At 45.4% G+C, this 26,106-nt stretch overlaps 8 protein-coding genes across 10 annotated transcripts; 4 read left to right on the top strand and 4 right to left on the bottom strand.

The window, feature by feature from the left end:
• Window positions 1–168: 168 nt before the first annotated feature.
• Window positions 169–626, top strand: LOC6596378 (SNAPIN protein homolog). The gene has a single exon (XM_002021527.2). It carries the CDS (start codon window positions 200–202, stop codon window positions 608–610), a length of 411 nt encoding a protein of 136 aa, XP_002021563.1. The 5' UTR covers window positions 169–199; the 3' UTR covers window positions 611–626.
• LOC6596377 (methyltransferase N6AMT1) lies at window positions 607–1,336 on the top strand. The gene has a single exon (XM_002021526.2). The coding sequence runs from the start codon at window positions 618–620 to the stop codon at window positions 1,296–1,298; it is 681 nt and encodes a 226-aa protein (XP_002021562.1). The 5' UTR covers window positions 607–617; the 3' UTR covers window positions 1,299–1,336.
• A 329-nt stretch (window positions 1,337–1,665) lies between these two features.
• On the bottom strand, window positions 1,666–3,188 carry LOC6596376. The gene is made up of 7 exons (XM_026987407.1): window positions 3,152–3,188; window positions 2,741–2,811; window positions 2,616–2,651; window positions 2,342–2,553; window positions 2,014–2,167; window positions 1,848–1,954; window positions 1,666–1,755 (listed from the first exon to the last, which is right to left on the bottom strand). Exons 1-7 carry the CDS (start codon window positions 3,166–3,168, stop codon window positions 1,666–1,668), a joined length of 687 nt encoding a protein of 228 aa, XP_026843208.1. The 5' UTR covers window positions 3,169–3,188.
• A 4,855-nt stretch (window positions 3,189–8,043) lies between these two features.
• On the bottom strand, window positions 8,044–11,537 carry LOC6596375 (bacchus). Its single transcript, XM_002021524.2, has 3 exons — window positions 11,083–11,537; window positions 8,214–8,370; window positions 8,044–8,144 (listed from the first exon to the last, which is right to left on the bottom strand). The coding sequence occupies exons 1-3, from the start codon at window positions 11,326–11,328 to the stop codon at window positions 8,095–8,097; spliced, it is 453 nt and encodes a 150-aa protein (XP_002021560.1). The 5' UTR covers window positions 11,329–11,537; the 3' UTR covers window positions 8,044–8,094.
• A 4,572-nt stretch (window positions 11,538–16,109) lies between these two features.
• LOC6596374 (phosphoglycerate kinase) lies at window positions 16,110–17,685 on the top strand. The gene is made up of 3 exons (XM_002021523.2): window positions 16,110–16,235; window positions 16,310–17,254; window positions 17,311–17,685. The coding sequence occupies exons 1-3, from the start codon at window positions 16,174–16,176 to the stop codon at window positions 17,549–17,551; spliced, it is 1,248 nt and encodes a 415-aa protein (XP_002021559.1). The 5' UTR covers window positions 16,110–16,173; the 3' UTR covers window positions 17,552–17,685.
• On the bottom strand, window positions 17,578–19,350 carry LOC113565440 (pre-mRNA-splicing factor CWC25 homolog). The gene is made up of 3 exons (XM_026987406.1): window positions 19,333–19,350; window positions 19,055–19,277; window positions 17,578–18,992 (listed from the first exon to the last, which is right to left on the bottom strand). Exons 1-3 carry the CDS (start codon window positions 19,348–19,350, stop codon window positions 17,698–17,700), a joined length of 1,536 nt encoding a protein of 511 aa, XP_026843207.1. The 3' UTR covers window positions 17,578–17,697.
• A 798-nt stretch (window positions 19,351–20,148) lies between these two features.
• LOC6596373 (phosphoglycerate kinase) lies at window positions 20,149–22,081 on the top strand. The gene is made up of 5 exons (XM_002021522.2): window positions 20,149–20,199; window positions 20,269–20,358; window positions 20,431–20,567; window positions 20,623–20,731; window positions 20,797–22,081. The coding sequence occupies exons 1-5, from the start codon at window positions 20,149–20,151 to the stop codon at window positions 21,874–21,876; spliced, it is 1,467 nt and encodes a 488-aa protein (XP_002021558.2). The 3' UTR covers window positions 21,877–22,081.
• Window positions 22,082–22,133: 52 nt separating this feature from the next.
• LOC6596372 (hepatocyte growth factor-regulated tyrosine kinase substrate) lies at window positions 22,134–25,894 on the bottom strand. Of its 3 annotated transcripts, none has more exons than XM_026987913.1 (5): window positions 25,876–25,894; window positions 24,895–24,979; window positions 24,563–24,827; window positions 23,876–24,271; window positions 22,134–23,817 (listed from the first exon to the last, which is right to left on the bottom strand). In XM_026987913.1, exons 1-5 carry the CDS (start codon window positions 25,877–25,879, stop codon window positions 22,324–22,326), a joined length of 2,244 nt encoding a protein of 747 aa, XP_026843714.1. In that variant the 5' UTR covers window positions 25,880–25,894; the 3' UTR covers window positions 22,134–22,323. The 3 variants fall into 3 exon arrangements, with proteins under 3 accessions (XP_026843714.1, XP_026843713.1, XP_026843712.1); XM_026987912.1 differs by lacking the exon at window positions 25,876–25,894 and adding an exon at window positions 25,157–25,236 and having other exon boundaries at window positions 23,882–24,271; XM_026987911.1 differs by lacking the exon at window positions 25,876–25,894 and adding an exon at window positions 25,157–25,235.
• Between the last annotated feature and the right edge of the window lie 212 nt (window positions 25,895–26,106).

Below are 26,106 nucleotides of genomic sequence, written 5' to 3'. Positions count from 1 at the left end.
ATCGAGATTGAATTTTATTTACAAGATGATAACAAAATATATTACTGTTGATATTAGCTAATGTATTTGACTGCTATTGAATATTTGATTCTTTTTCGTGTTTATTTCAACCCTCCAAGAGGCCTTTGACGTTTTGCAACACTGCACCAGATTTGTCCCCAGTGCAAGACTTTCCTGTTTAACTCGATTAGATTTTGCCATGGACAAAGACTCTGATAGCACTGTAACATCTTTGGACGAGAACACAGAAAACTTCTGCACCAATCCCACCCGCGACATCTTGGCCGAGGGCATCACCAACCTCTTTAAGCCCACCATCGAGAAGTTGGACGAACGCGTTGCTTCCACCATACAACTGCAGACGGAGCTGCGTGGCCAGCTGGCCGCCCTCGCCGCCCAACTGCGGGACATCGAGAAAGCCCAGCATCAAATTCCCGAATTCGCAGACAAGGTGAAGGAGCTGCTCAACGTGAAGCACAAGGTGACCATCATCAGCAACGTGCTGAGCACGAGCCAAGAGCGGCTGACGGGGCTGCACAAGCTCATAGAGAAGGAGCAGCGGAGGCGTCAGGCCCTTCTAGACTCGGCGCTTAGTACCAACATATCGTAGGCAAGACATGGAAACGCCACACTTCGACCATCTTACCTCGCAGGACTACGAGCACGTCTACGAGCCGGCCGAAGATTCGTTTTTGTTGCTCGACGCCTTGGAAGCCGATTTGCCGTTCTTGAATGGGTTGCAGCCACGTCTTTGCGTTGAGATTGGATCAGGCTCGGGGATCATCATTACTGCCCTATCCAAGCAGCTCGCCAACACCTCCCTTTGCCTGGCCACGGACATAAATCCGAAGGCCTGTGACGCCACCAGACGCACTGCAAGGCACAATGGAGGACGCGTTGACAGCGTAAACTGCAATTTGGCCGATGTTCTTCGCAAGCGTTTAGTGGACGTGCTGCTTTTCAATCCTCCCTACGTTGTGACCAGCGACGATGAGTTGCAGTGTCAGATGTTCGGGCCTGGGTCGGCAGGAGAAAGCAACCTTTCGACGGAGCGCAATCTAGTTTACTCGTGGGCCGGCGGCAAGGATGGCCGTCGTGTTACCGACACTCTAATACAGCAACTCGATGACATTCTCTCGCCGCTTGGCGTCCTCTATTTGCTGCTGCTGCGGGAGAACAAACCGAACGAAATTATCAAACGATTGGATAGTCTGCGTTTTAAGGCTGTTAAGTTCATGGAACGACGCATTCCCGGCGAATATCTGTACATACTGAAAGTAACCAGGTTGCCATCATGACTTTAGCAATAAACGATTTTTCTCGTTCTTCAAAGGTTTGCATTTTCGTTCTGTTTTTATTGAGAACCATTTATGGTGTAGCTGTACAAGATACGACTGCAAAGATTTCCACTGGCAACTTCAACAGTAAATGATCCTGGTATGATTCAGATGATGAAATCTCTTCTGCAAAATGTAATGGCATCTAGAGTCGATTTCTCTGGAATGGCTGTGGAGACCAGACTGAACGGAAATCCAATGTTAAGATAATTGACAGACACAGCCGCGCTTAGTTTTTCCACTCTCAAAGCGAATGGTTTGGCGAGAGATCGATCTATGTACATCTGCAGTAAGTATCAGGAATCATATCTACCTGGCGACCTCAGTCCTACTTCTCATGGTTCAAGAATGGCGTGCTTATCAGTGACATCAGCTCCGACAGCTCCGTAGTTGCTATTATGGAGTCGAGGTTCTCCAGCTCCATCACTGAATTTAATATGAATTTTATATCATCCCAATTTTTTGAAAAAATAATTTTATTTTATTTTAGTTTTATTTTAATTTGTGTACCTTTCTGGCTCTAGAATTTTTTTTTATACTATTATTTTTAACATTTTGTATTGCTTTTCGTAGAGCCTTTTTGGGGCAGTCGCCGGGGCTCTTCATCCGCGTCGCCACTGAATTTAAATATATGGATTAAGTTATAAATCCTTTTTGTGCGTTAGCTTAGACTTACTTTCCAAGACACTGTAAAACCTGTTATATCCCTTTAGGGCCATCTTGCCCGCTGTTCCGTCCAAATTAAAAACAAAAATCAGTCCCTCGTCCATCACGTTTTTTATACTTTTTGATAATGGCCCATTTGCAATTAAGCTCCATATCTTTCTGATCTGTGAATATATAAGTCGCTCAGGTGAAAAGAAATATACATACAACTTTTACAATATTCTAATTTTTTACCCACACAAGATCAAGCTTAGAAACCGTACGGATCGGACTTACATATAAAATGACTTCAGGGAGTTATCAAAGCTAGATTCCTTTCTTTTTTGATTACCACTTACATACATATCCGACAGCTCCGTAGTTGTTATTATGGAGTCGAGGCTCTCCAGCTCCATCACTGATTTTAATGGGAATTTTATATCATCAGTCTCATTTGGAACATGGTTCTTCATTAAAGCAGTTGCCTCCGCCAGCTTGTCCGCCATCACATCGAGCTTTTTAGACAGGACCTCAACTTGATCGCGTAGTTCTTTATTCTCTTCGGAAATTTCTACATAAATATATTAGTAAGGAATACGAATTTCAAGCTATAAAATATGTATGATTACCTACCTTTAAGAACATTGATAATCCGTTCTTCAGTCGAGTCTGTAATACAAATATATTTCTATCAATAGCGCAGTTACACTTAAAAAATGATTATATATTATTTACATTAATACGCAAGTTTTACTTACCATCCTCTGCTTCAAACTTTATGCATCCGATTTTAAAAGGCGGTTCTTCTTCAGCCATCGCCTGGTCTCGCCTAAAAATATATTCTTTACTTTCAGATCTGACATTTTGGTACGTTCAATTTATTTCCCGGATAGTTTACCCTCTAGAACGTGCCCTGATTTCACTTTAGTTTAAACAATTTAAGCACTAACCTGCAAAGAACAATTGTAATTAATTATTAAAACACGAAACATAAACAAAGCTGACCTTTCCTCCTTACAAGTGTCAACAATATTGTGCATTTTTTTCACTTGGTTCTGCCGACGTCGGCGTCAGCTGAGTCATGAGTTTAGTCATGAAAAGTGTCACAAGTGAATTCTCACCATATTTACATACATACATACAATGTATGCGCTATCTATCCCGCTTACCCATCGTTTGTTGACATATTATTCGAGACCGTTTGCGCCAAAAATTAGAAGGTATTGCACTAGACTTCACTGAAAATCTACACTTCAAAGAGTTGCACCGATAAATTAGTGTTGGTAGACGACACCGATAATTCAATCGAACAGCTGTGTAATTTTCGGGCGCGAGCCCAAAACATTCCCAGCAGTACTGGGAACTAGTTCGGAGGTGGTGATATCACCACTCCCTAACAGACCAGGGGTACTTTCTTTACTAACCCTTAGCAATGCTTTTCATCATTTCCATTTTTACCCGCAATGTCCTACGACATGGGGACCAGCGACACCACTTCGTTTACCCCCGAACTAGTGATATGGGTACTCGTCTAGTAGCTAGTGAAATGAGTACCCATGTAGTAGCTAGTGAAATGGGTACACATGTAGTAGCTAGTGAAATGGGTACCCATGAAGTAGGTTATCAATCTTCATTTAATTTCATATTTAAATTTTGATTTTATTATATTGGGGGAATTGTTTGCAAACAAATTCGATCAAAACTTAACTTTCTGTAGCTACATGTTTATTCATAGCTTAGCTAAAGTGCATTCAAATCGGGCGAACTATTTATATAGCTGCCATCGAAACGGTGCAATATGTGATGGTATCAATGACTTAGTCTACTGAAACATCCTTGTTCGGAAGTGTTCCGAGTTTTACCATCATCGGAGGTGTTCAGGTAAGACGACTCGTACTAGGTTCGGAAAGCAAGGACTTAACAATTATGTGATGTTATCTAGTAAACAATCGATAATCTGCCGCCTGCAATGGTCCCTGCGCAACTGGAAAGCAGAGATGGTTAGTTTGCAAATTCTTAACACCACGGGACGTTGGTTGACTTTCCTTCTAACATATAAATACACCACTTTGATTGTGATATTCGGTTGTATCTTAAGATTTTCATTCTTGTTCATTTTTTAGACTACCGAAAAATGTCAGGCTACTGCGGGATCTGTCGAACCAAGACGAACAAAAAAATTTTTAAATTGCCAAAAAATGAAACCAAACGTAAACAATGGACACAATCTCTTGGAGTTGTACTATCTGATTCATCAAGGATCTGCGAAAAGCATTTCAAAGACAGTGACTTTCATTATCCCAGTGAGAGTGACAACGGCAATAAACGTGTCCGGTTGAATGCCAAAGCCATTCCAGAAAAATTTGTTGGCATATTCACGGAGCACGTAAACTCTTCTTCGGCATCCAATGCTACAGATTTCAGTTCTCAGACAGAGTAAGTACTGGGAATAACTGGTTTACCATTTAAAAATCCATTAATTTGTAGGAAAGAAGTCATAGAATCCGGCATCATGCTAGAAAATTTACGGTTGAAATTGCAAGTGACAGAATTGCAGCGGGAAAACAAACGACTCACTCAGGAGGTACATCAAATGCATACAATGATGAAGTCCCTCGATAAACTATTCACGACTTCGCAACTCAGGCAGCTTCGGAACGATGGCAAGCGAGTCTGTTGGAATCCGGAGGACATTGCCTACGCCGTTTGCCTCCACACAGTGGGACCTCGAGCATATCGCCACCTCTGCAAGAAGGGATTTCCTTTCCCCCACGAGCGCACTTTAAGAAACTATTCGCAAACAGTTAAAATTCAGCCTGGTACAATGGATTTCGTGCTCAACCTTCTGTCCAATTCTGTGGACATAGATGATAAGGATAAACTTTGCGTCCTCTCTTTTGACAAGATGAAAGTTGCTTCAGATCGCGAATCGACGTCGACAGAAAGATCTGTTCCGCCACCAGAAAACTATGTCCAAGTGGCGATGGTACAGGGCCTGAAAAAATCATGGAAGCAACCAATCTACTTTGATTACAATACGTCCATGACCGCAGAAATGATAAATGTCCTCATCCGAAAGATATACATAGCAGGATACACTGTAGTGGCATTGGTGTGTGACGTGGGACCAAAAAACTGTAAGCTCTGGTCAGAGCTTAAGATCTCTCCTGGTAAGATTCCAAAAGAAAGGTTTGTGAGACACTTGTACTGATGTTTCCCTTTTTTCTTTTAGAGAAGTCGTGGTTCCCGCATCCAGTTCAATCAGATATGAACGTTTTCGTGTTTGCAGATGTGCCCCACCTCATAAAGGACTTAAGATATCACTTTCTCGACTGTGGACTTATGTGGGGCGAGAAAGTAATTGGTGCCAATGCCATTGAGGAAACGCTGGATCATTTTTCTCATTCGGATCTTTCATTAACTTGGAAGGTGGCACGGGAGCACCTGATTGTCAGCGGCCCAGAAAGAAAGAATATTGAATTGGCCACACAGCTTCTGTCCAACTCCACTGCTGTTGTAATCACGCGCTGCTTAGAACTTGGCCTACATGTGGGTAATGGCGAGGAAACAGCAGAGTTTGTTACGATGGTGGAAAGCTGGTTCGATCTCTTCAACTCAAAATTACCCACCTCAAGCTGGATGCTGTGTAGTGTTCTACAGCAAATGTCGGCTTGGATGGCCACCCCTATTAAACCTGGGTCGAAAGAAGAGCGTTGGCCCTTCCAAGAGGGCATTTTGATTAGCAATTCGTCGCTAGATTTTTTGAGATGTTATGTGGCAGAAAAGTATGACATGGAATACGTGATAACTAGCCGGTTGTCGCTGGACCACCTGGAACATTTTTTCTGCACAATGCGTTCTCAGCCAACACATTCTCCTACGCCTCAAGAATTTGAAAGTCGGATTCGCAAATACATCCTCGGTAAGTTATCAAGAGCTCGTAATATTGGCTGCTAACAATTTTGCAATAATCGCAGATAACGTAATAGATTTATGTACGTGAAGTCCGAAACAAGGCCTCGCCTTACATATGTACATCTGTACATCTAAGGCTGGCACCAAAAATATCTGTTACACGGAAACAGCAGAAATTTGTTTCCCTTGCATATATCACCGCCACCGCATGTGGAAAGGGTTTGATAACCAGTATTGTCAACCCTCTGTATGCAATCCAGGGAAATGAGAGGAATGAGAATCACCATCGGTCGCACATGTGCACCAGGAGAGAGTAAAGACAGAATCAATGAATTATGTACCCATGAGCGGTCCCTACCCAAACGACCCCTACACATACCAGTTAGGGGTTCTTTTCCGCACACCCACAGGGGGTTCTTTTCCATCCGCCTGCCCAATTGAAACAAACTTTTTATTGCCATCTGAGAAATGCCAATAGAGGGATGCACAAGCTTGAATATGGTTTTCTCTTTTACGTAATTACAATAATTTATTTCATCGTTCAAAAATGCTTTATATTCTTCTTCTTCTCTTCCTTTTTGAGTGGTTCTGTTGTCTGCCTTTCACTACTACTGGTTGCTTGTTGATTTTATTCTTGATGTTCGCTTTTTCAGATCTAATGCAGATACATAGGTATGTGTTTATGTAGGTATATAATAAGTATTTACAAAAACGCTTGATTCTTCAATATTCATTGTCTGTGGTATCGGTATCGGTATCAAATTGGTATCGGTATTGTATTCAGCGGCATATGTTTGATTCCTCTGTATATTCAATTCAACTGTTGTACGCAACTTAAGCTTAAAGCCCTCAAATGCCTCTCGCTGTGGGAATTGGGTCAGTGGGTGTCTGTGTCGGTTTTATTAGGGGAAAGTGGGTGTTTGTAGGTGGTTGGTTGGGTATGTTGAGGGTCGAATCGTATTGGCGGCATATAAGTACGAGTACATACTCTGATTGACCAACTCTGCGCACTGCTTTGTCAAATATCAGTCGTTATATTTTCAGAACTTGGTATTATTGCATTTATATATTGTATCTTGGGTAGGCGCTGGCCTGCCCTCACTAATTGATATACGTACGAGTATATGTAACATTAAAAGTTTATTCTTGTCCATATTTCGATTCTCGAGTTTGTTTATACAATTTACAAATGAATTGGGTTTATCGTTATTATTCGATTTGCTCAACAAAATGTAAACCCTCGTTTAATACTGACATAAATACTTAAGATTAGTCATGGCTTAGAGCTAAATGCTGAAACGAAACAAAAGAAGCCTCTCCGAGGCTCCCTTGGTTGGGGACCCCGAACAGAACTCAATCTTCCCGTTGCTCGAACGCGCCCTAGAACGAAAAACCCACACAGTCGAGTCGAGTCGCGTCACTCCCCCTTGTGGGTGGGGGGCTGCGTCGATGTCGGTGTAAGTGTGGATGATGTAGGGGCCACAGAGGGCGCAAAAATTTTGAAACCATACGTAAAACTTGAGTGTCGAAGTGTGTCGAAATATGCTTTCAATAGTGCCTCGATTTATTCAAATACAATTTGTATGTTTATTTGTTTTGTATTTAATTGCATTTGCTGTTTCTTCAATTTTGTATTTTTGTCTCTTTCATTCTTTCATAAATGTAACGTCTAATTTTAATAATGAGTTTTTTTTATTATGTGGTTTTTGTTTGTTTGTGTGTGGGTGTGTATGTGTCTGTATAGATTTACGCTTCTTCATGCTCAATCTTTGTATATTTGTTTTTAAGCATAAACTTCTATAAATTAGGACTTATACATAAAGGAAAGAAAGATTTTGGTTTAGTTTTTTTTTTGTGGATTTCGTGTCGTATTTGTAAATAGTGGGGATGATTACGTTTCATTTCGTTCTTTTCGTATAGATCGACATATACGAACCTTTCTCAATTACAATTTTTGTGGTTTTGTATTTTTTTATAAAAAAAGTACACATAAAATACAATTAAAATAAGGTAAGAAATAAAAATTATTCCTTAAACATAAAAATTATATACTTTTTCAATTTTTTTGTGTTTTTTCCTTTGTTGGTTGTTGTTGTTTATTTTCTGGTTGCTTTCTTATTTGTTTTTGCTTGTAACTTTTATTTATTATTAATTTAAATTGTTTGTTTGTTTTGTTGTATTTTTGACTACATTATTATTACGCCTGATCGTCCGAGCCGGAGCCATCGTCGTTATCATCATCATCGTCTGTTCGAAAAGAAATTTAAGATTAGTTCGAATATTCGGAGGAAAAATCCCGTCTATATATACACCTACCATCACATTCAATGTCATCCTCCTCACCATCATAGGGTATGTCGTATTCGTCGCTCTCGATTTCACTGTCGCCCTCGATAATTTCTTCCAGAGCTTCCTCCTCGTCGGAATCGCCGTCGGCGGCCTTCTTGGCCTTCTTTGATTCGGCGGATTTGGCCTGGAAAAATAGAGAGAAATGAGCATAACGATTCCGAATCGGATTCTGGTCCTGTGCGCCCAACTCAAACCCACACATCTCCTTGATCAAGGGCAAAGCAAAAGCTCCATCTAATTCCCCCTTCACACACTATACATGGCCATAAAAAGTATATTTTCAGCCCACAAAACGGGAAACCACTTCGCTCCCCTTCTCATTTTTGTAGTCTTTTGGCAGAGCAGCGGGAAAATCGTTATTTTCGCCGTAAAAAACATTTGAAAAATGCGCGCGCCAATGTAATTCGCTGCAAGCACGCACACGGCAAAGCAAGTTATATATACATATATATAGAGAGAGAGAGAGAAAAAAGGGGAGAGAGAGACAGAGCAACGAGTAAAAGAGCATGAAATTACAAGTGCACTCTCTTTTACATACTCGTATGTATCTTCCTCCTCTCTCTGTGGTGTGCGTGCGTGTGTAATACATAAAAAAAAACAATAAGGCAATAAGCATATGTATCCATATCCATATCCGTGGGATACGACTGCCAAGCCAAGCGTGTGCTCGACACACAGCAGCTGTGAGGGACAGAAAGGAGAGGGAGAGAGAGAGCGAGAGAGAAAAAGACCGCCAGAGAGAGCGAGGGAGAGAAAGACCGCCAGAGAGAGCGCTGACGAGACAGAACTGTACCTGAGAACGCGTCACGACATAGTTGCATGAATGAATGCCTCTCGTACACACACACACCCACAGCTGCTGAAGCAGAGTGCGCTAGCGTCGCCGCCTGCGTCTGCGTCTCTGTCAGCGTCGTATGCGTGGGTTCACGTTTGTTAAGCAGCAGCCAACCAACAACAAGCGGCCATAAGCGGTACATAAGAGGTACCCATCTAAAAAAAAAACCCGTAGTATATATGTATATTTACTAGGCGAAGCCGACTGTTACATGTGAAAACAAGATAGCTGCGGAAAAGTGTGCAAAATATGAGCCCCCCTCCCACTCTTGAAAGGACAACATACATAAGTCACGAGACTGAGCTCTTGAGAAATGTGCAATACAAAAGAAATAAAACAGGGTCATCAAGGATATAAGTAGAGGGGGTAAGTTCAAAGGGATTTGGTGGGAAATTATTTTCCACTGACTGTTGATGGTGTTTATTGACAGTTTCTACCTGTATAGTTTTCCATTCTCGTGTCTAACATTCTTCTACCAAAACAAAGCACGTCACTCTAATCTGTATTTAGGTAAGCCCAAATTGCAATTAGTAATACCCTGTAATGACTAATTTAAAAGGAGAGTATTGCCCAGCAAAGACCTAACCTCAGAGGAAACCAACAAACACCGTGTACCTCCATTACATAACCTCAAAAGGGCAGTTTGACACCCTGTACAGGCCTTGTTTTATGTACGCATCGCCATGTACCAAAATAAATACGCATAAAAGGGAGAGGGGAAAAAGTGAAAGATAAATGTAAGCGCAAACACAAACATCCTACACATGGGAGTGTATGTGTGTATACATAACCAATTACGAGAGAGCGGTGGATAAAGAGCGAGACGCATAAACGATGAGAGAGCGAGAGAGAACCCGTTACTGTACATTTTCGTTTCGAGTTCGAGTCAAATCGTTTCATTTGCCAATTTATAGTTCTCACTAGCGTGCTACCTCATGGCTTTTATTTTTATCAGAAATGTGCTTTTCGATTATGGCCCCAAATGGGGGAATGACAGAATGGAATGTGACAGACGATACAAAAGAAGTTTGAATACCGCGCGCACACAGTCGCCGGCCGGCAATGTTTTCGCTGAGAGAGAGACAGAGAGAGTACTGTTATTGTTGTTGCGGCGTTGCCAACATTTTTTGCAAACGCAATAGTGAAATGCAGTTTCCCCGATGATAAATAAGGCCAAGTATGCAAATAATGAAGTGTTATTGCATCTATTGTTCTGAACCCAGCAGAGAAACACTCACAGGCAGTGTAGGTGTTGCAAGGCCGCTTACAAGCTATCTATGTACACACCTCTCTTACTCTATGTATCTTTGCTCTGCTCTCTTTCTCGGTTAAGCTTTTTGCGTCTTTCCTTTGCCCACGTCAATGTTAATGACCTGTTCTAGTATTCATCTGATTTGGTTAAGTTTATTAAAAATACATTAGCGCACGCTCTCGCTCGGGAGCGGGACTTCTCTATCTGAGCCAGAACAGAACTGTACCGCAACTGCATCATCAATAGCGTTGTCGAGTGGTGTGGATGGGCCCTCTAACCTCGATTTGAACCCAACAACAATAATTCTTGATTACCGACCGACAATCATCTTGGTTAATCGTAAACAACTGTCTCTCTCTCTCTCTCTCTCTCTCTCTCTATACATGTATTCTCTCCCTTGTTGGTATATAAGCGCTTGCGAACAGGCTCTCTGAGCGTAACAATCCCGCTCTCAGAAGCAGCATTTGAAATCGGAAAACGTGTGTATATCTATTTCCAGAATTTTTCGTCGTTTTGTAATATTCGAAAAGTGGAACTTACGAGTTCGAATGAATCACTTTGTACCGAGGAATTCGAGCGCGTAAACAAAAATCACATCAATCGATAAGGCGATCGATAGCGATACCGACAGGAGGGGAGAAGTGTTGGGAAACGCACAAACCAAAAACGTGAAACTGTACAATGAAGATGATCGCCTCTTTTCCTCTTCCCACCGCAACTGGAGCGCACTGGTGGACAGGGGTACTTACTTCTGCTGGCCTCTTGGTGCCTTTCACTGATTCCTTAGCGGGCGCGGCAGCGGCATCGGCAGCATCCTCGCCGTCCTTTGCCGTACCGTTATCGGCGACCGCGTCGCCAGCGGCATCTGCTGCTGCCTTATCCTCGCTGGCTGCCTTGGCTTTGAGATCGTCCTTCACCGCGGCGACGTCGTCCTTGACGGCCACCTTCTCGACGGCAACATCACCGTTATTCTGTTGTTCTGTGGCTGCAGACATTTTGTTTCTGGTTTTTTTGTAGTTTTTTTTTAAACTTATTTGTTTAATTTATATAACGCTTAACGGTTATATGGGCTTTAGCTGGATGATTTGAATGATTGATGCTCCTTGTATGTATACTCCGTTTATTTCTTTTTATTGCTGTATTCGGAAAATGTGGGTTGTTGACAAAAATTAGCGCAAAATAGTCAGGGGAGAAAACGAGAACCGCACCGCACGAGAACACAAACACAGTGTTTGGATTTGTGGTACGTCCAGTGTATTTAAGCAGCGGAAGAGAAGCGTTGACACGACACAGATACAAATCGCACACGCACACGCACACACACACACACTTAGGCACTCTCGCTCTCGTTTTCTCTAGTCCTCTCTCGCTTGCTTTCTTTCTGGCCGGCTTATCACACGGTCGGTTGGTGTTGCCTCTCTCCCTCGGAATACACTGAAGAAAAACCTCTGCGGCATCTGTACAGCCGCAGTCGGCAGCAAAGTAGAGAGAAGGCAACAACAACAGAGTTTGCGTCCAAGCAATCGAGAGATTTTTGAAATATTTTGCAATAATTTTGGATCAAGTATTATATAGAGTATTTGCAGTGCAGGAGGAAATCAGTCAGAGGCCACTGTGAAAAACAGATAGTATTTATCTTGCATGGAAGAAGGATACTACTGCTAACTGCTGGGTATTTTCTGTTTTGCTGACCACGATATGTACCCGTTGAAGGCTCGAACAAGAATGAACATGCTCGCGCGGCAGCGTTTACAAATTGCCGCCAGCTTCTTCTTCACAAAAAGTTGCGCCCCGATATTTTCGCCCATTTCTCAGATTCCTTTATTCAGATCGGATCTGAAACAGATCGAGGGGATACTGCTAATGGTCCCCTTAATTTTGGTATTTTTTCGAAGTCGATACGATCAAAACTATATCCGGAATTGACAAAATGAGTGGGTTTCTTGATTAATTCCATACAAAATCTGCTTGGGTTCCGTGAGTACAGTCGCCGGCACGTTTGGCGCTAAATTTGAAAATTTGCCGGCCGATGTAGTTGGCGAACTCTAGGGCGGCATGGATTGGGGGTGTGGTGCAGTCGTTCCGTTGCTTCGACGTTCTGTTGGAATCACCAGTCGACGCGTGCGTGAGCCCGACAGTTTGTCCGTCGCTCCCCTTTCTTGTTGTTGCTCATGGGAAGTGTTGCTGCAGTGCTGTTGATGCAGATGTGTGTAGAGCGCCTTCTACTGGGCGGATAGCAGTGCTTGTATTTATAGAGTGGACCAGCGTGGGCCGGAATATGCTCGCGTATTGGGGTCAATTGATTAGCAATGTGAGTGGAGGAAGAAGGTGCTCAGGGAGACGTCTATTTTTTAGGCCTATTAATTCGTCCACCTCAGGGTATACCAACGACTTGGCTGGAGAAGAGTCTGGGATCGTTACACAGCGAGTAGTGGGATAACCACAATAACTTTCTGGGTTCAAATGGCTACATTGAACCCATCATCGCTTATCAGCTTATGTTCGAACATGGTCCACCCTTAGTTTGTTCTTATGTGCCGTTTCTCCCGTTGATCCCGCATTTGTGGTTCGACAATTTGCTGGCTCTGTTCGTTACACGAACCATGTTGGTTCAGGAATTGGCTGATGAGCTATTGGCATTGTAGTCGTTCTTATTTCGGTCCGTACGATTTGCCGTGTCTCAGCCATTACACCTGATATCCAAACAAAACAAGGGTATATTGCGTTTGTTTAGAAACATACATACATATCTATGTATGTATATGGGGATTGAAGGCAAAGGCATACATATATTAAGTAAGTATTGATTTAAAACATTTAAGTAATTTTCCATTGAATTCAAACACAATTTGTCGCCGATAATGGTGTAAAATGTAACCTATTCTCTGCTGAATTACTTTTAAAAACGTATACTGAGTAGCAGGTAGTCGGGGCTCTCGCTTGAAACATTCTTGTTTGTCAGCTATTTTCGTGCATAAGCAACAATAAATACACATGTATGTGTGTACATATGTATGTAGCTATAGTTCGTAATCTGAATAATACGGGAGACGGCAGAGCAGCCGTCCGTCAGCTCGCTAATTAAAAGCGGCGAACCTGTTCGCCCGCTCACGTTGAAGGCATTCGTGGTAAACACCTGTAATCGTGGGACATCATTGAGTTATCATATTTGAGCAGCAGCGCCGCCAGCAGCCGCGACAAACAGCTCTGACTCTTGGCTGCCTTTAGGACTGAATGCTGACGATAAGCCGATTTGCGTCTTCGTTTTGCAAGCCGCCACGCGGTGCGGTTAGGCTTTCTTCTCTCCGCGGCCTGAACTCTTACGAGTAGTCCCCATTGGAGTGGCACGGCATGGCGTTCGTTGTTCCCCCGTTCGTGCAGCATTCGCGCATTGTTACCATATGAGTCGGTGGCTCTCATCAGCCGCGATGGGGCCTTTGACGGACAAAAGCGGGCCGCATTCGTACATGCGGTCAACAAGCTGTTGTATCTAGATTCAAGAGGATCCCGTAAAGATACGGGCACTGTTTGACCGGTAATATGCCAAGGTTAGTCCGTGATTCAAAATGGAGGATCATTCGCGATAACACAGGTGCTAATCGCGGATGGAAAGGCATGCAGGAAGTTGATTATAGACCTTTCTAGAAAGGTCCTATTTCCAGGAAGGCCAACATCTGCCATTCGGTGTTCGTTATAAAAAATCCCGTTGCCTCAAAGTTCGTCCATAACCTACCCCAAGATTCCTGCTTAGTTCAGAATCTCCTTCATAAAAAGTACATACACATGCGTCGTAAAGTTTCCGTAGCAAAGAGGTGTGAACAAATCTTAATGCAAACAATCGATACCTGACCACTCATGTGTATCTAGATACATATGTACATGCATACGTACTCGTACATGCTGGTACACCAGTGACACCCTAGCATGTACCATGGCACGAAGTTTTTTTTTAACTTGGGCTGCTAATAGTCTGTAATGGATCCAAGATACCAAGATACTTACTACAATCCATACATTGGTATAATCGTGCGTGCTTTTGAACCTGAATCATATCATACTTGTAGGTCATACTGTACCGCATAGCGATTGTCGTTCTAGTCTCTAAGAGTCATGAACGTTTACTTTAGGTAACTGAAATCGTTCTGGAGAACAGCATGGAACAGGTTTACAATTCGCTTTGAGCGGCTGTTAGAATGATAGATAGGCGATTCGCTTGGCCGAGTTGCCCGAGCCGGGTCTGGGAGACATTCATCTCCGGTCTCGGGTCGCGTTTGGCTGGCTTGTGCTAATGTTTCCACACGAGTGCGACGACTAGTACGATACCCAGCTGTCCTACGTCAACGGGCACTTCACACGCAATTATTAAAGTTAAATTTACCAGTGACATTGTCTTCGATTTCCAATATTGCTCGTACTCGTACCTGAGGATGGGGCTGGAGCTGGACGGGAAATGTCGGGGACGACGCACTGCCCATTGTGAGAGTGTCCTCTGTGGTGGGCTTGCACTTATGACGTTTTTATGGGTTGATGGGGAAACAAGAGGGTATATCATCCCGTCGTGCACATTCTTCCACCGATGGTGCAGTGCTGTGGTTGAAATGCTTTGAATAGGCCCACGCCATGCTTTCCTCTTCTGTCCTCCCCTCTTTATCTCATCCACTCTCTTACCCCATCGCCGTTGCTGCCATCTGCGTCATGCATTTTGCTGCACTGTGTATGTTCGGTGGGTGTTGGTGGTGGTCTTGCAGGAGGCGGTGGGTGATGTGATGTCTCGTGGTGGTTGTTGCTTGAACTGTCCGCCGAAGAGACCGGCGGCAGAGAGTGTCAGCGAGTGAGCGGCGCATGAATGAATCATTTGGGGAAGAGCCATGTTGGAATCATTGGCAGTTTGTGCGAGTGTGTTAGCGTGCCTGTGCGCGCCGGGGCATCTGTTTGTACATGGCTGCGGTCTCTGAACAGCCGAAATAAAACTGTATGGCCAATCGCCCAGAGCACAAATCCATTCATTTATGTATGAATGTACATACAATACACTCTCATGGATGCTCGAATTCGTTACTGGGCTTGGGTGAAAATCATTTATTTATACAATAATTACATATGTACGCTCATCTTTCTGGGACACATTGGTATTCCCAACCAAGGCATAATGAGATTATAAAATTCAGCGATGAATATTTTACTACTTTTCACATGTCATAAAATGGACGTTACAATTATTTGTAATTTAACTTTGGAGATTATACAAAAAATAGACTTTAGCTTCTTTTAAATTTAGCCGCTAAAACCGTTGTGTTTCTCAACACTGTGCAGCCAAACGGCAGAGTTGCATTTTCACAGATTTATGTACATTTGCACTTTTTACGATCTGCATTAGCAGCTGCAGTAAATATACACATTCCTTTGTAATGTATTTAGATTTAGACTGGCTCCCCACTGCCTTTATTTCTACTAGCCAGTAAATTTTTCGAAGCTTTGAAATAGGCTCATTTACAGCACTGGTTGGAAACCATTTTGCAGCACCAATTGGCGCCACTTGTCAGAGCTGCATTTCAGTACGAATTTGTTTTATCTATTCAGATACAACCTAGTCTAACAAGAATATATGAATTTACCGTTCTGATTAGTGTATCTGTATCTTTGCCATGCGCAGCCTTTGTTGCGGCGCAAAGCTGACTGATATGGAGCCGTTACAGGCACAACATGCAACCCTAATCAACCGACCCACTAATGACCTTGCTCTGACATTGCCGCACAGCAGCTGTGAATGAAGAACATTCGCCAGGCCAGTGGTAAAAAATTTGTTGGAGTTGTTCGCACACACCATAAAAATTATTAAAATGGCCTTTAATAAGCTGAGCATTGAGAACCTGGACTTGGAGGGCAAGCGGGTGTTGATGCGGTAATTGTGGAGCTATGGTGTTGTGTCTGGCAACTGGGTTGCATAAACCTCCGTTTCGTTCTCTTCCCCTGCAGAGTGGACTTCAATGTGCCCATCAAGGATGGAAAGATCACGAGCAACCAGCGCATTGTGGCTGCTCTGGACAGCGTAAAGCTGGCCCTGTCCAAGAAGGCCAAGTCCGTGGTGCTGATGTCCCACCTGGGTCGTCCCGATGGCAACAAGAACATCAAGTACACGCTGGCCCCCGTGGCCGACGAGCTGAAGAAGCTGCTCGGGCAGGATGTTAAATTCCTCAGCGACTGTGTGGGCAGTGAGGTGGAGGCCGCTTGCAAGGACCCCGCGCCGGGTTCTGTCATTCTGCTCGAGAACGTGCGCTTCTACGTGGAGGAGGAGGGCAAGGGCCTGGACGCCAGCGGCGGAAAGGTAAAGGCCGATCCCGCTAAGGTCAAAGAGTTCCGTAGCAGCCTGGCCAAGCTGGGCGATGTCTACGTCAATGATGCTTTCGGCACTGCCCATCGTGCCCATAGCTCCATGATGGGCGATGGCTTCGAAAAGCGTGCTGCTGGCTTGTTGCTCAACAAGGAGCTCAAGTACTTTTCTCAGGCCCTGGACAACCCCCCAAATCCCTTCCTGGCTATCCTAGGTGGCGCCAAGGTTGCCGACAAGATCCAGCTGATCGAGAACTTGCTCGACAAAGTCAATGAGATGATCATTGGCGGCGGAATGGCGTTCACCTTCCTTAAGGTCCTCAACAACATGAAGATCGGCGGCTCCCTGTTCGACGAGGAGGGTTCCAAGATAGTCCAGAACCTAGTGGAAAAGGCCAAGAAGAACAACGTCAAGCTGCACTTGCCCGTGGACTTTGTCTGTGGTGATAAGTTCGCTGAGAACGCAGTCGTTAGCGAGGCCACCGTTGAGAGTGGCATTCCCGATGGACACATGGGTCTGGATGTGGGACCCAAGACTCGTGAGCTCTTTGCGGCACCTGTGGCACGCGCCAAGCTGATTGTCTGGAACGGGTAAGTTTTTCTGTTATCGTGTCAGTTCTCTGTTCCAATTTAAACCTGTGAAACAGACCTCCCGGCGTGTTCGAGTTCCCCAACTTCGCCAATGGCACCAAGGGCATCATGGACGGTGTTGTGGCCGCCACTAAGAACGGCACGATCTCCATCATTGGTGGCGGCGACACAGCCTCGTGCTGCGCCAAATGGAACACTGAAGCTCTCGTCTCGCACGTCTCCACCGGTGGCGGTGCCTCCCTGGAGCTGCTGGAGGGCAAGACACTGCCCGGCGTTGCCGCTCTCTCCAACGCCTAAACTCAAATGGAACACACTCTCCGAAATATGTATGTTAATCGCGTCGTTTATCTTGTAAGCCCCACAGACACAAAGTTGAATCATTTTGTTGCAGAACTAAATGCACATGAAATAAAGGAATACTATTTAGCTTACGGCCGTGGCTTCTACTTTCGTGCAAAGTTCGTATCCATGGCGGAGGAGGTGCGCTGTATGTTGTTGAGATTGGCCCGTATGCGATCGCCAATCGAGTTGTGATTAGAAATGGCCTTCTTCACCTCCTTGTTGATGAACTCCTTGTCAAAGTCACGCTCCCTGTTCTGCGCTTCTTCCCGGGCATATGCCTCGCGGTGCTTCCGCACGGCTTGGGTGCGGTCGGCCTCTCGCCATGTGGCGTTGTCCATCATCTCTCGCAGACGAGCCTCGCGGTCGGCTTCGCTCAGCTTGGGCTTGCCGACGTTGCGCTTAGGGGGTGACGGTCGTTTCGGCGGCGGGCTGGGGCTGTGGCGGCGACGGATTGGACTTCGGTCCCTGCTGCGTTCTCTTCGACCTGTGTGATCCGTGCTGCGATCTCTTCGACCTGTGTGATTCCTGCTGTGATCTGAGCGTCCTCTGCTGCGGTCTCTTTGATCTCGTTCCCTACGTGGAGGCCCTCTTTCCGGGCTTCTTCGACGTTCTGTCTGATGCTGTCGTCGCGAGCTGTGGCTGCTGCTGCCACCACGATTTGCTCTCGGTTCCTCTGGACTGTTGCCTCTGCGGTTTTCCCTGAGCCTTGAGCTTCCATTGCGGTCATCTCTTCTCCTGTGCTCTGACTCTCTTCTTCGTGCCCTCTCATCGGTGCTGCTTTCGTTGCTACTGTCGCTGCTTTTGCGTCTCGACTTTTTGCTCTTCTTCCTCTTGGATGCAATGTCCAACTGCTTGGATATGGTCCGATACTTTGCGTCCAATAGCTTGTCTAGTTTCAAGTCCTCATTTCCAGCGTCTCCCTTCAGCTTGCTGACTTGACGTGCCAGCTTTCTGTCCAAGTCCTCGTCGCTTTCGCTGCTGCTCGATTCGTTGCTGGACCTCTTGCTATGTTTCTTCTTTTTTGATTTTTTACTCTTTTTGGATTTCTTTTCCTTAGCGGCTTTCAGATCTTGCTCAGTCTTAAGAATACGATGGATTTCCTTCAATTTGACTGGATTCTCCAGAAGCTTTCGTCGCGATTCCATTTCGCGCTGCTTGATGAGCATCAGTGGGTCCTCCATAGTCTTGCGCTGCATGTCTACTTGCTCTGTGGATTGCAGGTTGCGGTACGCCCGTATGGAGAAAGGAACACAGTCGTGCTCGACATGATTGATGGACTGTTTGAGGCCCACAGTGCCGTGTTCCTGCCGCCGCTCCTCGGCTTGCAGCGTCTCAAAGGATTTGTCGATCTTGCGGCCGAGCAGGTACTCTTCACGGTTGATTAGCTCCGTGCTGTCTGTAACGTTGTATAGGGCTATAAATGATGCTACTTTTCATGTGACAGCAACCCAAACTCACTTTTATACATCCATTCTAGCTTTGCCTCGCCGGCGGCTCCTCCACTGCTGGCCAGCACACCAGAACTCTCGCCCAGGCGCCTAAGATCTTCCCGATCCCGCTCCTCGTGGATTTCCTTCCGTAGGTCTTGTAACTTCCTCTCTTCCATCTTGGCCTGCTCCTCTGCTTTCCAAACCCGCTCCTGGTTTTTCATCGTGTGCGGATGCCATGATTTCTTCAAGTTCTGTGCGAGAATTCCGATTATTCTTGAAGGCTCCATACAGAGGGGCACTACTTACCAGATCACCACCACCCATTTTTGTAATGAATCTGTGTTTTTACTGCAAACAAAAAAAATTTAGCTATTGTTGTGTTTCCCTCTGTGTGACCGCGGATTTATCAATAAAATATACCGTCCGACCGTCAGAAATATACCAAAACATACCGCCTCATTTTCAAAACATACCGTAAATATACTGGCGAATTCAAGTCCACTTTTACATATTCCTCGTTTTTGATATTCCGTGGAATATTTTTTGCTATATAGCATATTTAGCCATGCCCACATAGTTTTATACGATTCATGAATAATTTTTCTACTTAATTGGCTTATTTTAAATACTTGCTTTTATTGCACTTTGCGTAAAAAGAGGTTTTAGGTCATAGTGATTGAGTATTTGATGCTCGGGAGAATTTAGAAATTTTTGAAATGCCTTAAATTTTCTATGCCGCTTCGAGCTCTTAGAAAAGTAATTGAATGTATCCTTAATCGTTTGCTCTAGACTTCTTGGTAGCATTTTACATGCATAACTTGAAGCGAGAGCTACTGAGTGGCAAACACACTTTACAAAAAGAACCGAATCATTTGCACTTTTAATCTTGGACACTATGCTGCAAATCCTATAATGTTCTCCATGCTGAACCCAAATTCCTGAAGTCCCTTATCCAAAACTTGGAATAAGTCCTCTGCTTTGTGGAAATATTTCGTGTTTTTAAATTGCGTTGCGGCGATGCTTCTATGTATATTCAAACACGCCCTTACCTTGCTGACTGGCACAGCTAAGACTTCGACTGCCAATTCGATAAGCGGCATAGTCCAAACCATGAGAATCTAAATGTGGCCAAGAGCTCCACGCATGGAGATGAGATCGAAGGAGCAGAGGTCGGTGGAAGAGATGGATCACCAGGGAGTTTGGCCAGTCTGGGCAACAGCAGTGCTCGAATGCTAGGCGTAGGCGGATTGGGGCAATCCTGATTGGACCGCCTGTCTGTATTCCATTCAACTTCTATACCACTTTGGAGATGCTCGGCTCCTTTACTGTCAAGTAAGTCAATAGAATACTTTTCGTTTTATTTCAAAGTACATTAACAAGAAAATGTTTGGTTTTGGACGTCAGGTTAGAGCCGCCAGTCTTCTTAAATTTGCATCTGGTCGACTTTTTGGCAGCAATCAAAAATGCGGAGACGCTGGAAAACCTGCAAAGAAGTTGAGCCTGAAGAACGTTGATGTGGCAGGCAAACGTGTCTTCATGAGGTAAGGATTCTAAAGAGTAAATGCCCACATTCATGACCTGGGGTCTCTGTTACAGGGTGGACTTTAATGTTCCCATGAAGGATGGAAAAATAACCAACAATCAGCGCATAGTCGCGGCTCTGCCCAGCATCAAATATGCCCTGGACAACAAGTGCAAGTGTCTGGTAAGTAGATCTCCATCTATGCACTCCTGTGCTCGTCCATTAGAGATTCCAATTACCCAAATTAGGTATTGGCTTCGCATTTGGGTAGACCGGATGGGAAAAAGAACAAAAAATTCACACTCGAGCCGGTGGCCAAGGAGCTGCAGAAGGTGTTGGGAAGGCCGGTGTGCTTTCTCGATGACTGCGTGGGGGAGAATACCCTAGATGCGGTGAAGAATCCTCCTGAGGGTAGCGTCCTGCTGCTGGAGAATCTTCGCTTTTACGCCGAGGAGACGGGCAGCAGCAAGGATAAGAACAAAAAGAAGATCAAGACTGATCCCGAGAAGGTTAGGCAGTTTCGGACCAAGTTGGCGAAGCTGGGCGAGATCTATGTCAACGATGCGTTCGGCACTGCTCACCGGGCTCACAGTTCTATGATGGGCGAGGGCTACAAAGTGCGAGCCGCCGGGTTTTTGATGGACAAGGAGCTAGAATATTTTGCCAAGGCGCTTCAAGAACCAGTCAAGCCGTTCCTGGCCATTCTGGGGGGCGCAAAGATCGCCGACAAAATCCCCCTGATAACCAACCTACTGAATAATGTTTCTGTCATGATTGTGGCAGGTGGGATGTCCTTTACATTTCTCAAAGTCCTCAACTCCATGGAGATTGGCAAGTCGTTGTTCGACGAGAAAGGTGCCGCCATGGTGCCCGAAATAATGGCAAAAGCGCAGGAGAAAAAGGTCAATATAATCCTACCCGTGGACTTTGTGTGCGCCAACAAAATCGATAAGAACCCGGAGAGAGTCGAGTCCGTGGATGCAAAACAGGGTATTCCCAAGGAGATGATGGGTCTTGATGTTGGCAAGATATCCATTGAAATATTTGCCGGAGCCATTTGCGCTTCGAAGACGATTGTTTGGAACGGTCCACCGGGCCTATTCGAGAATGAACGCTTCGCCAATGGCACCAGAGCCATGTTGGAGGCGGTCATCGGGGCCACGACACGGGGAGCCACCACCATCGTCGGCGGCGGAGATACGGCCACGGCCTGCAAGCAGTTCGGTGGGGCCGACAAAGTGTCGCACGTCTCCACGGGTGGTGGGGCTTCCCTCGAGCTGCTCGAGGGAAAGGTTCTTCCTGGCGTAGCAGCCCTCTCCGATGCCTAAAATGCAGGACAGAAGCTATGACCAGTAACAACAGGCTCAATCTATTTTGACCTGCCTGTTCGGCATTTGATATTATTTTTTCCCGGCTGTACGTACTTTGTTTTTGCGATCCCCCAGTTGCTTTTTCTTGCCAACGTAATTTGTGTGGATTTTCTGTAGAATTGGTATTCAATTTCCAATTATTTTGTTATTAAATGTTAACTGTAAAATGGAGTGGCATGGATGTCCACCCGCAGGACTGAGAGACAACTGGCTGCTACAATACAGTGCGGTTTATTTTGGAATAACATGAGTGGGTTAAAATTAGGTAAATGAGTTTTCGATCTCGTATAGGATTGCCTACCAGTATTCGTAAAATTTGGACCAGTATTCAATCGGTTTAGGATCCATATGGTGTATATTTCGTTCAACTCTGGAGGATAATACAAAACGATAAGCTTTCCCGTTTTAGTCAAAGCTAATCAGCTCTGCTGTGGCTGGCTCGTCTGCTTTGACAGGCTTCGGCTCAGTCTGTGGCGGAGCCGGTGCAGCAGCAATGGCCTGAATTTGTTTGTTGGCGATCTCGGCGACTGGTGGGACTTGAGGAAGTGGCTGCGAAGGTGCTTGATTTTGTGCTTGGGGAGGAGCTTGGGGAAGTGCCTGTGTCGGTGCTTGATGTTGTGCCGGGGGCGGTGCTTGATGTTGTGCCTGGGGCGGTGCTTGATGTTGTGCCTGGGGCGGTGCTTGGGGTAGTACCTGGGGCGGAGCCTGATTGGCCAGCGGTGGATGAGACTGAACTAACTGTTGCTGCTGGAGCATCACGTGGCCAATTTGAGGCTGTTGAGGTTGGGGGGCCGGATGGTGGAGCTGGGCATTGGCTGGCTGTGGCTGATGCATCGCCTGCTGCAGATGCGGAGGCATCATCATTCCTGGGGCTGCATTTGTCGGTGGCTGGGCAATGGCCGGGTTGTACATGCCCGGCGGAATGCCCTGGAACTGTCCGTGGCCATTGGGTGCAGGAGCTGGATAGCCAGGAGCTGCAGTTACATACGGATTATAGACGCTGTTCGGTTGATGCGATGGGGAGCCATGCGGGGCTACGCCGGATGCAGGGAGGTATGGGAATGGGGCCGATTGTCCCATGAGATACTGGGCCTTTTGCTGTTCTTGGCGCAGCTGCATCTCACGCTCCTGCTCCTGAATGCGTTGGAGTGCCAACTGGCGTTGGTACTGAAGGTATTCTTGCTTCTTCTTGCGCATAATCTCCAGCTTCTGAGCCATTTGCATCTGACGCTGGCGCTCCTGCTCCTCGGCGATGCGCCGAAGCTTCTCCACGTGCTCCTGGCGCAGCACGTCCAAGGCGGCACGCGAGTCCTTGATCTGAGCCAGCTTATCCTGCAGCTGCTCGTACCACATGCGTTTGTCGTCCTTCTCCTTGATGTACGACAGCTGCTGGGAGTGCAGCGATGTCAGAGTCATGAACAGGGTCTGCACAGAGGAGTCGTTCGAAATGCTGCGACCACGGCTCGAGTTCGACTTCATGCGGTTTACGAAGATCTCCACCTGGGTGCGCATATTGGCGGCAAACTCATCGATCTGCACCTCATCGGCGGTCTTGGGCTGCACGGGCAAAGTCTGCTGTGGCTGTGGCGTGGGAGGCATGGGACTGGGAGCCGATGGGCTGGCCATGGAGGAGGACTCGCTGATTTTACGCTGCTCCCAGTAGCTCCGGTTCAAGTATTTGGCTAATTCCGGGTTTGACGCCTCCTCCTGTTGGTACTCCTTGGGGGCCGGCGGCGCCTCTGGACTGGGCGAGTGTTGTTGCATTCGGTAAGCGGCTGCCGCTGATGTCAGGGTCGTTTGTTTCGGCTTCTGTTGCTCGGCCTCGGACTGGCTGAGGGCCAGGGCCAGTTGTAGCTCCTCCTCCTCCTTGAGCTCCTGTTCGGTTTTGCGAGCAGGCGTCTGGAAGATAAAGGCTATTTCATGAATATTTTGTGTGCAATTTGTTCGATTGACAAACCTGCACCTGCTGCGACAAGGAACTGTTCAAATACTCCGCCGGCAAATCGCTATCCGCTGGACGTGCTCCAGGCTTGCTGCTACCGGCAACGCCAACTCCACCACTGCCGCTCCCAGCTGGGCGCAGGAGTGCCGCAAAGCAGCCATCGCACACACGAACCTCCTTCTCAATGCCGTACTTCGGCAGGGGGCACTGCTTGGCCGTGCACTGGCCACAAAACACCTGGCCGCAGTTACGGCAGTGGTGCTTGCGGTTGGTGAAGGTAAACTCTACGCGGCATCGGTGGCAGACCTTGCCGTCGGACCAGTTGGGCGCCGTGTCGGCCGTGAACATGGCATCGGCTTCCTTCATCTCGGGAAACGTGTGGCCCTTGGCCTTTAGGATGGTCATGGTGTCCTGCAAGGTCAGAATTATTATTGGCGAGGGATTCAACTGCTCAAGAGCCTACTACGGATTCTTCCTCCAAGCTAAGTTCCTCCTCGCAGCTCATTTTGAATTGACAGACCACTTTGTACTGCGTTTAAGCAACAACTAACAGAGGCTACTCACTAATTAAATTATAAGAATCGGACAAAAGAAGAGTCTTGCAAGTCGACGTTTCGACACTCTTCTGGGTTGGTTTTCGCATGTATAAGCAAATCAAGTGAACGGATAAGATAAGATATGAGTCATCCGACGCGGTCGTACCTTGATGGATTGATATTTGTCCGACGAGCGGAAGGCATTGGCCCAGGTCTGCACCAGCTCCAGCATTTTCTGACGCACGTTCTCGTGGGGCGTGGTCTCCAGGAAGCTACTGAACATCTCGCAGTTCTCCTTGGTAAACACCTCCTCGTGCACGGGGGCGCCACAGTTCTTCACAATGCTCTCCAGCACCAGGAGCGAATAGCAGGCCGAGTGCGGATTGGGAGAGTTCATTTTCTTCTTGATCGCGGCGAAGGCATTCTTCGGTCTGCAGTAGGAGAAATCTCAATTAGGACTAGATATAGAGCTCGATATCAATGGTAGTGTCAGCATACGTGATATCCTTCTGGTTGATTTCATCGCAGATGAGGAGGATGGAGGGCCAGTCTGGCTCCAATCGCAGATGACTCGTGGCGCTCTCTGGAACATAAAAAGAAATATCAGGCGTTGCGCACTTAGCCCCACAATCGTCACAATTGAATTGCGCTGCTAGGTCATTCCCTTTTATTGTTAATTTTGTTTCTTTTCTTGCTTTTCTGATGAGTCATTTTTACTGGTTTTATTCAACTCGTTTTTTACTTTTATTTTCCCTTTTACCTAGATTCTTTTCAAAGCTCGATCGAAACATGATTTTTGTGCTTTATTTTCTTTTTCTTTTCCTTTTTCTTGTGTGTTTCCTATTATTTAATGGCTCGATCTTTATGTTTTTTTATATATTTTGTTGTTGACAGTGGATACGGTCCATATATACGGTCTGACCCTCAGGAATATACCGAAATATACTGTCTCATATTCAAAATATACCGTTGAAAAAAACTAAATTAGCCCACTGAAACCCCTATTCTTAAACAAGTTGTAAGTTCCTCTGTACTTAAAAAAAGCTCACGATATCTTTCTACTGAGATGGTGACTATATTGATATCCCCTTGTCTACAATGGCTTAATAGTTCTGTTTCCAAGACCAGAAATCTTATTTCTCGACAAGGATATGAATGCATTACAGTGAAATAAATGATGCAGGGAAGGAAGAATCGAGAGATTGAAGCCCTATGTTACCTATTATCTGTGTTTTTTCTACTATCAGACATTTTGTGAAGCTATATGTCATAGTCAACGCATTCAAAATATTCAAAGTAAATCTAATGTATTAGCAGTATATTATCTCAACTGGCCGCAAACTAAGTCTAATGAAAATTTTAATTTAAATCTCAAACGTGTATTTCTTTGTACCGAAAATGTATATAAAAGAAACGTCTCTATCAACTACTGTGGTCCCCAAGGCAATCATAAAAGTTGAATGCAATTCTTGTGCTCACCCATCTCCTCATGCTCGGCCCGACATCGGAAGAGTTGCCCAATTAAAATAAGTCGCGCATAAAGTTCTCTTAATATTATACGAATATTACCTAGTATCCAAATAATTCTTGATCTATAAAATATGCGGAATCGCAAAAACACAGAGAATTTCAATGATAGAATCAAACAAAATATAGTTTTCTATAACTAAACAAATTTGATACTAAGCCTACGCAGATTTTAGGTAATTT

This window comes from Drosophila persimilis, unplaced genomic scaffold (assembly GCF_003286085.1).
Source record: "Drosophila persimilis strain 14011-0111.01,24,50 unplaced genomic scaffold, DperRS2 tig00000124-arrow-pilon, whole genome shotgun sequence".
Taxonomy (NCBI): Eukaryota; Metazoa; Arthropoda; class Insecta; order Diptera; family Drosophilidae; genus Drosophila; species Drosophila persimilis.
This window is presented reverse-complemented; position numbering and strand designations above follow the sequence as displayed.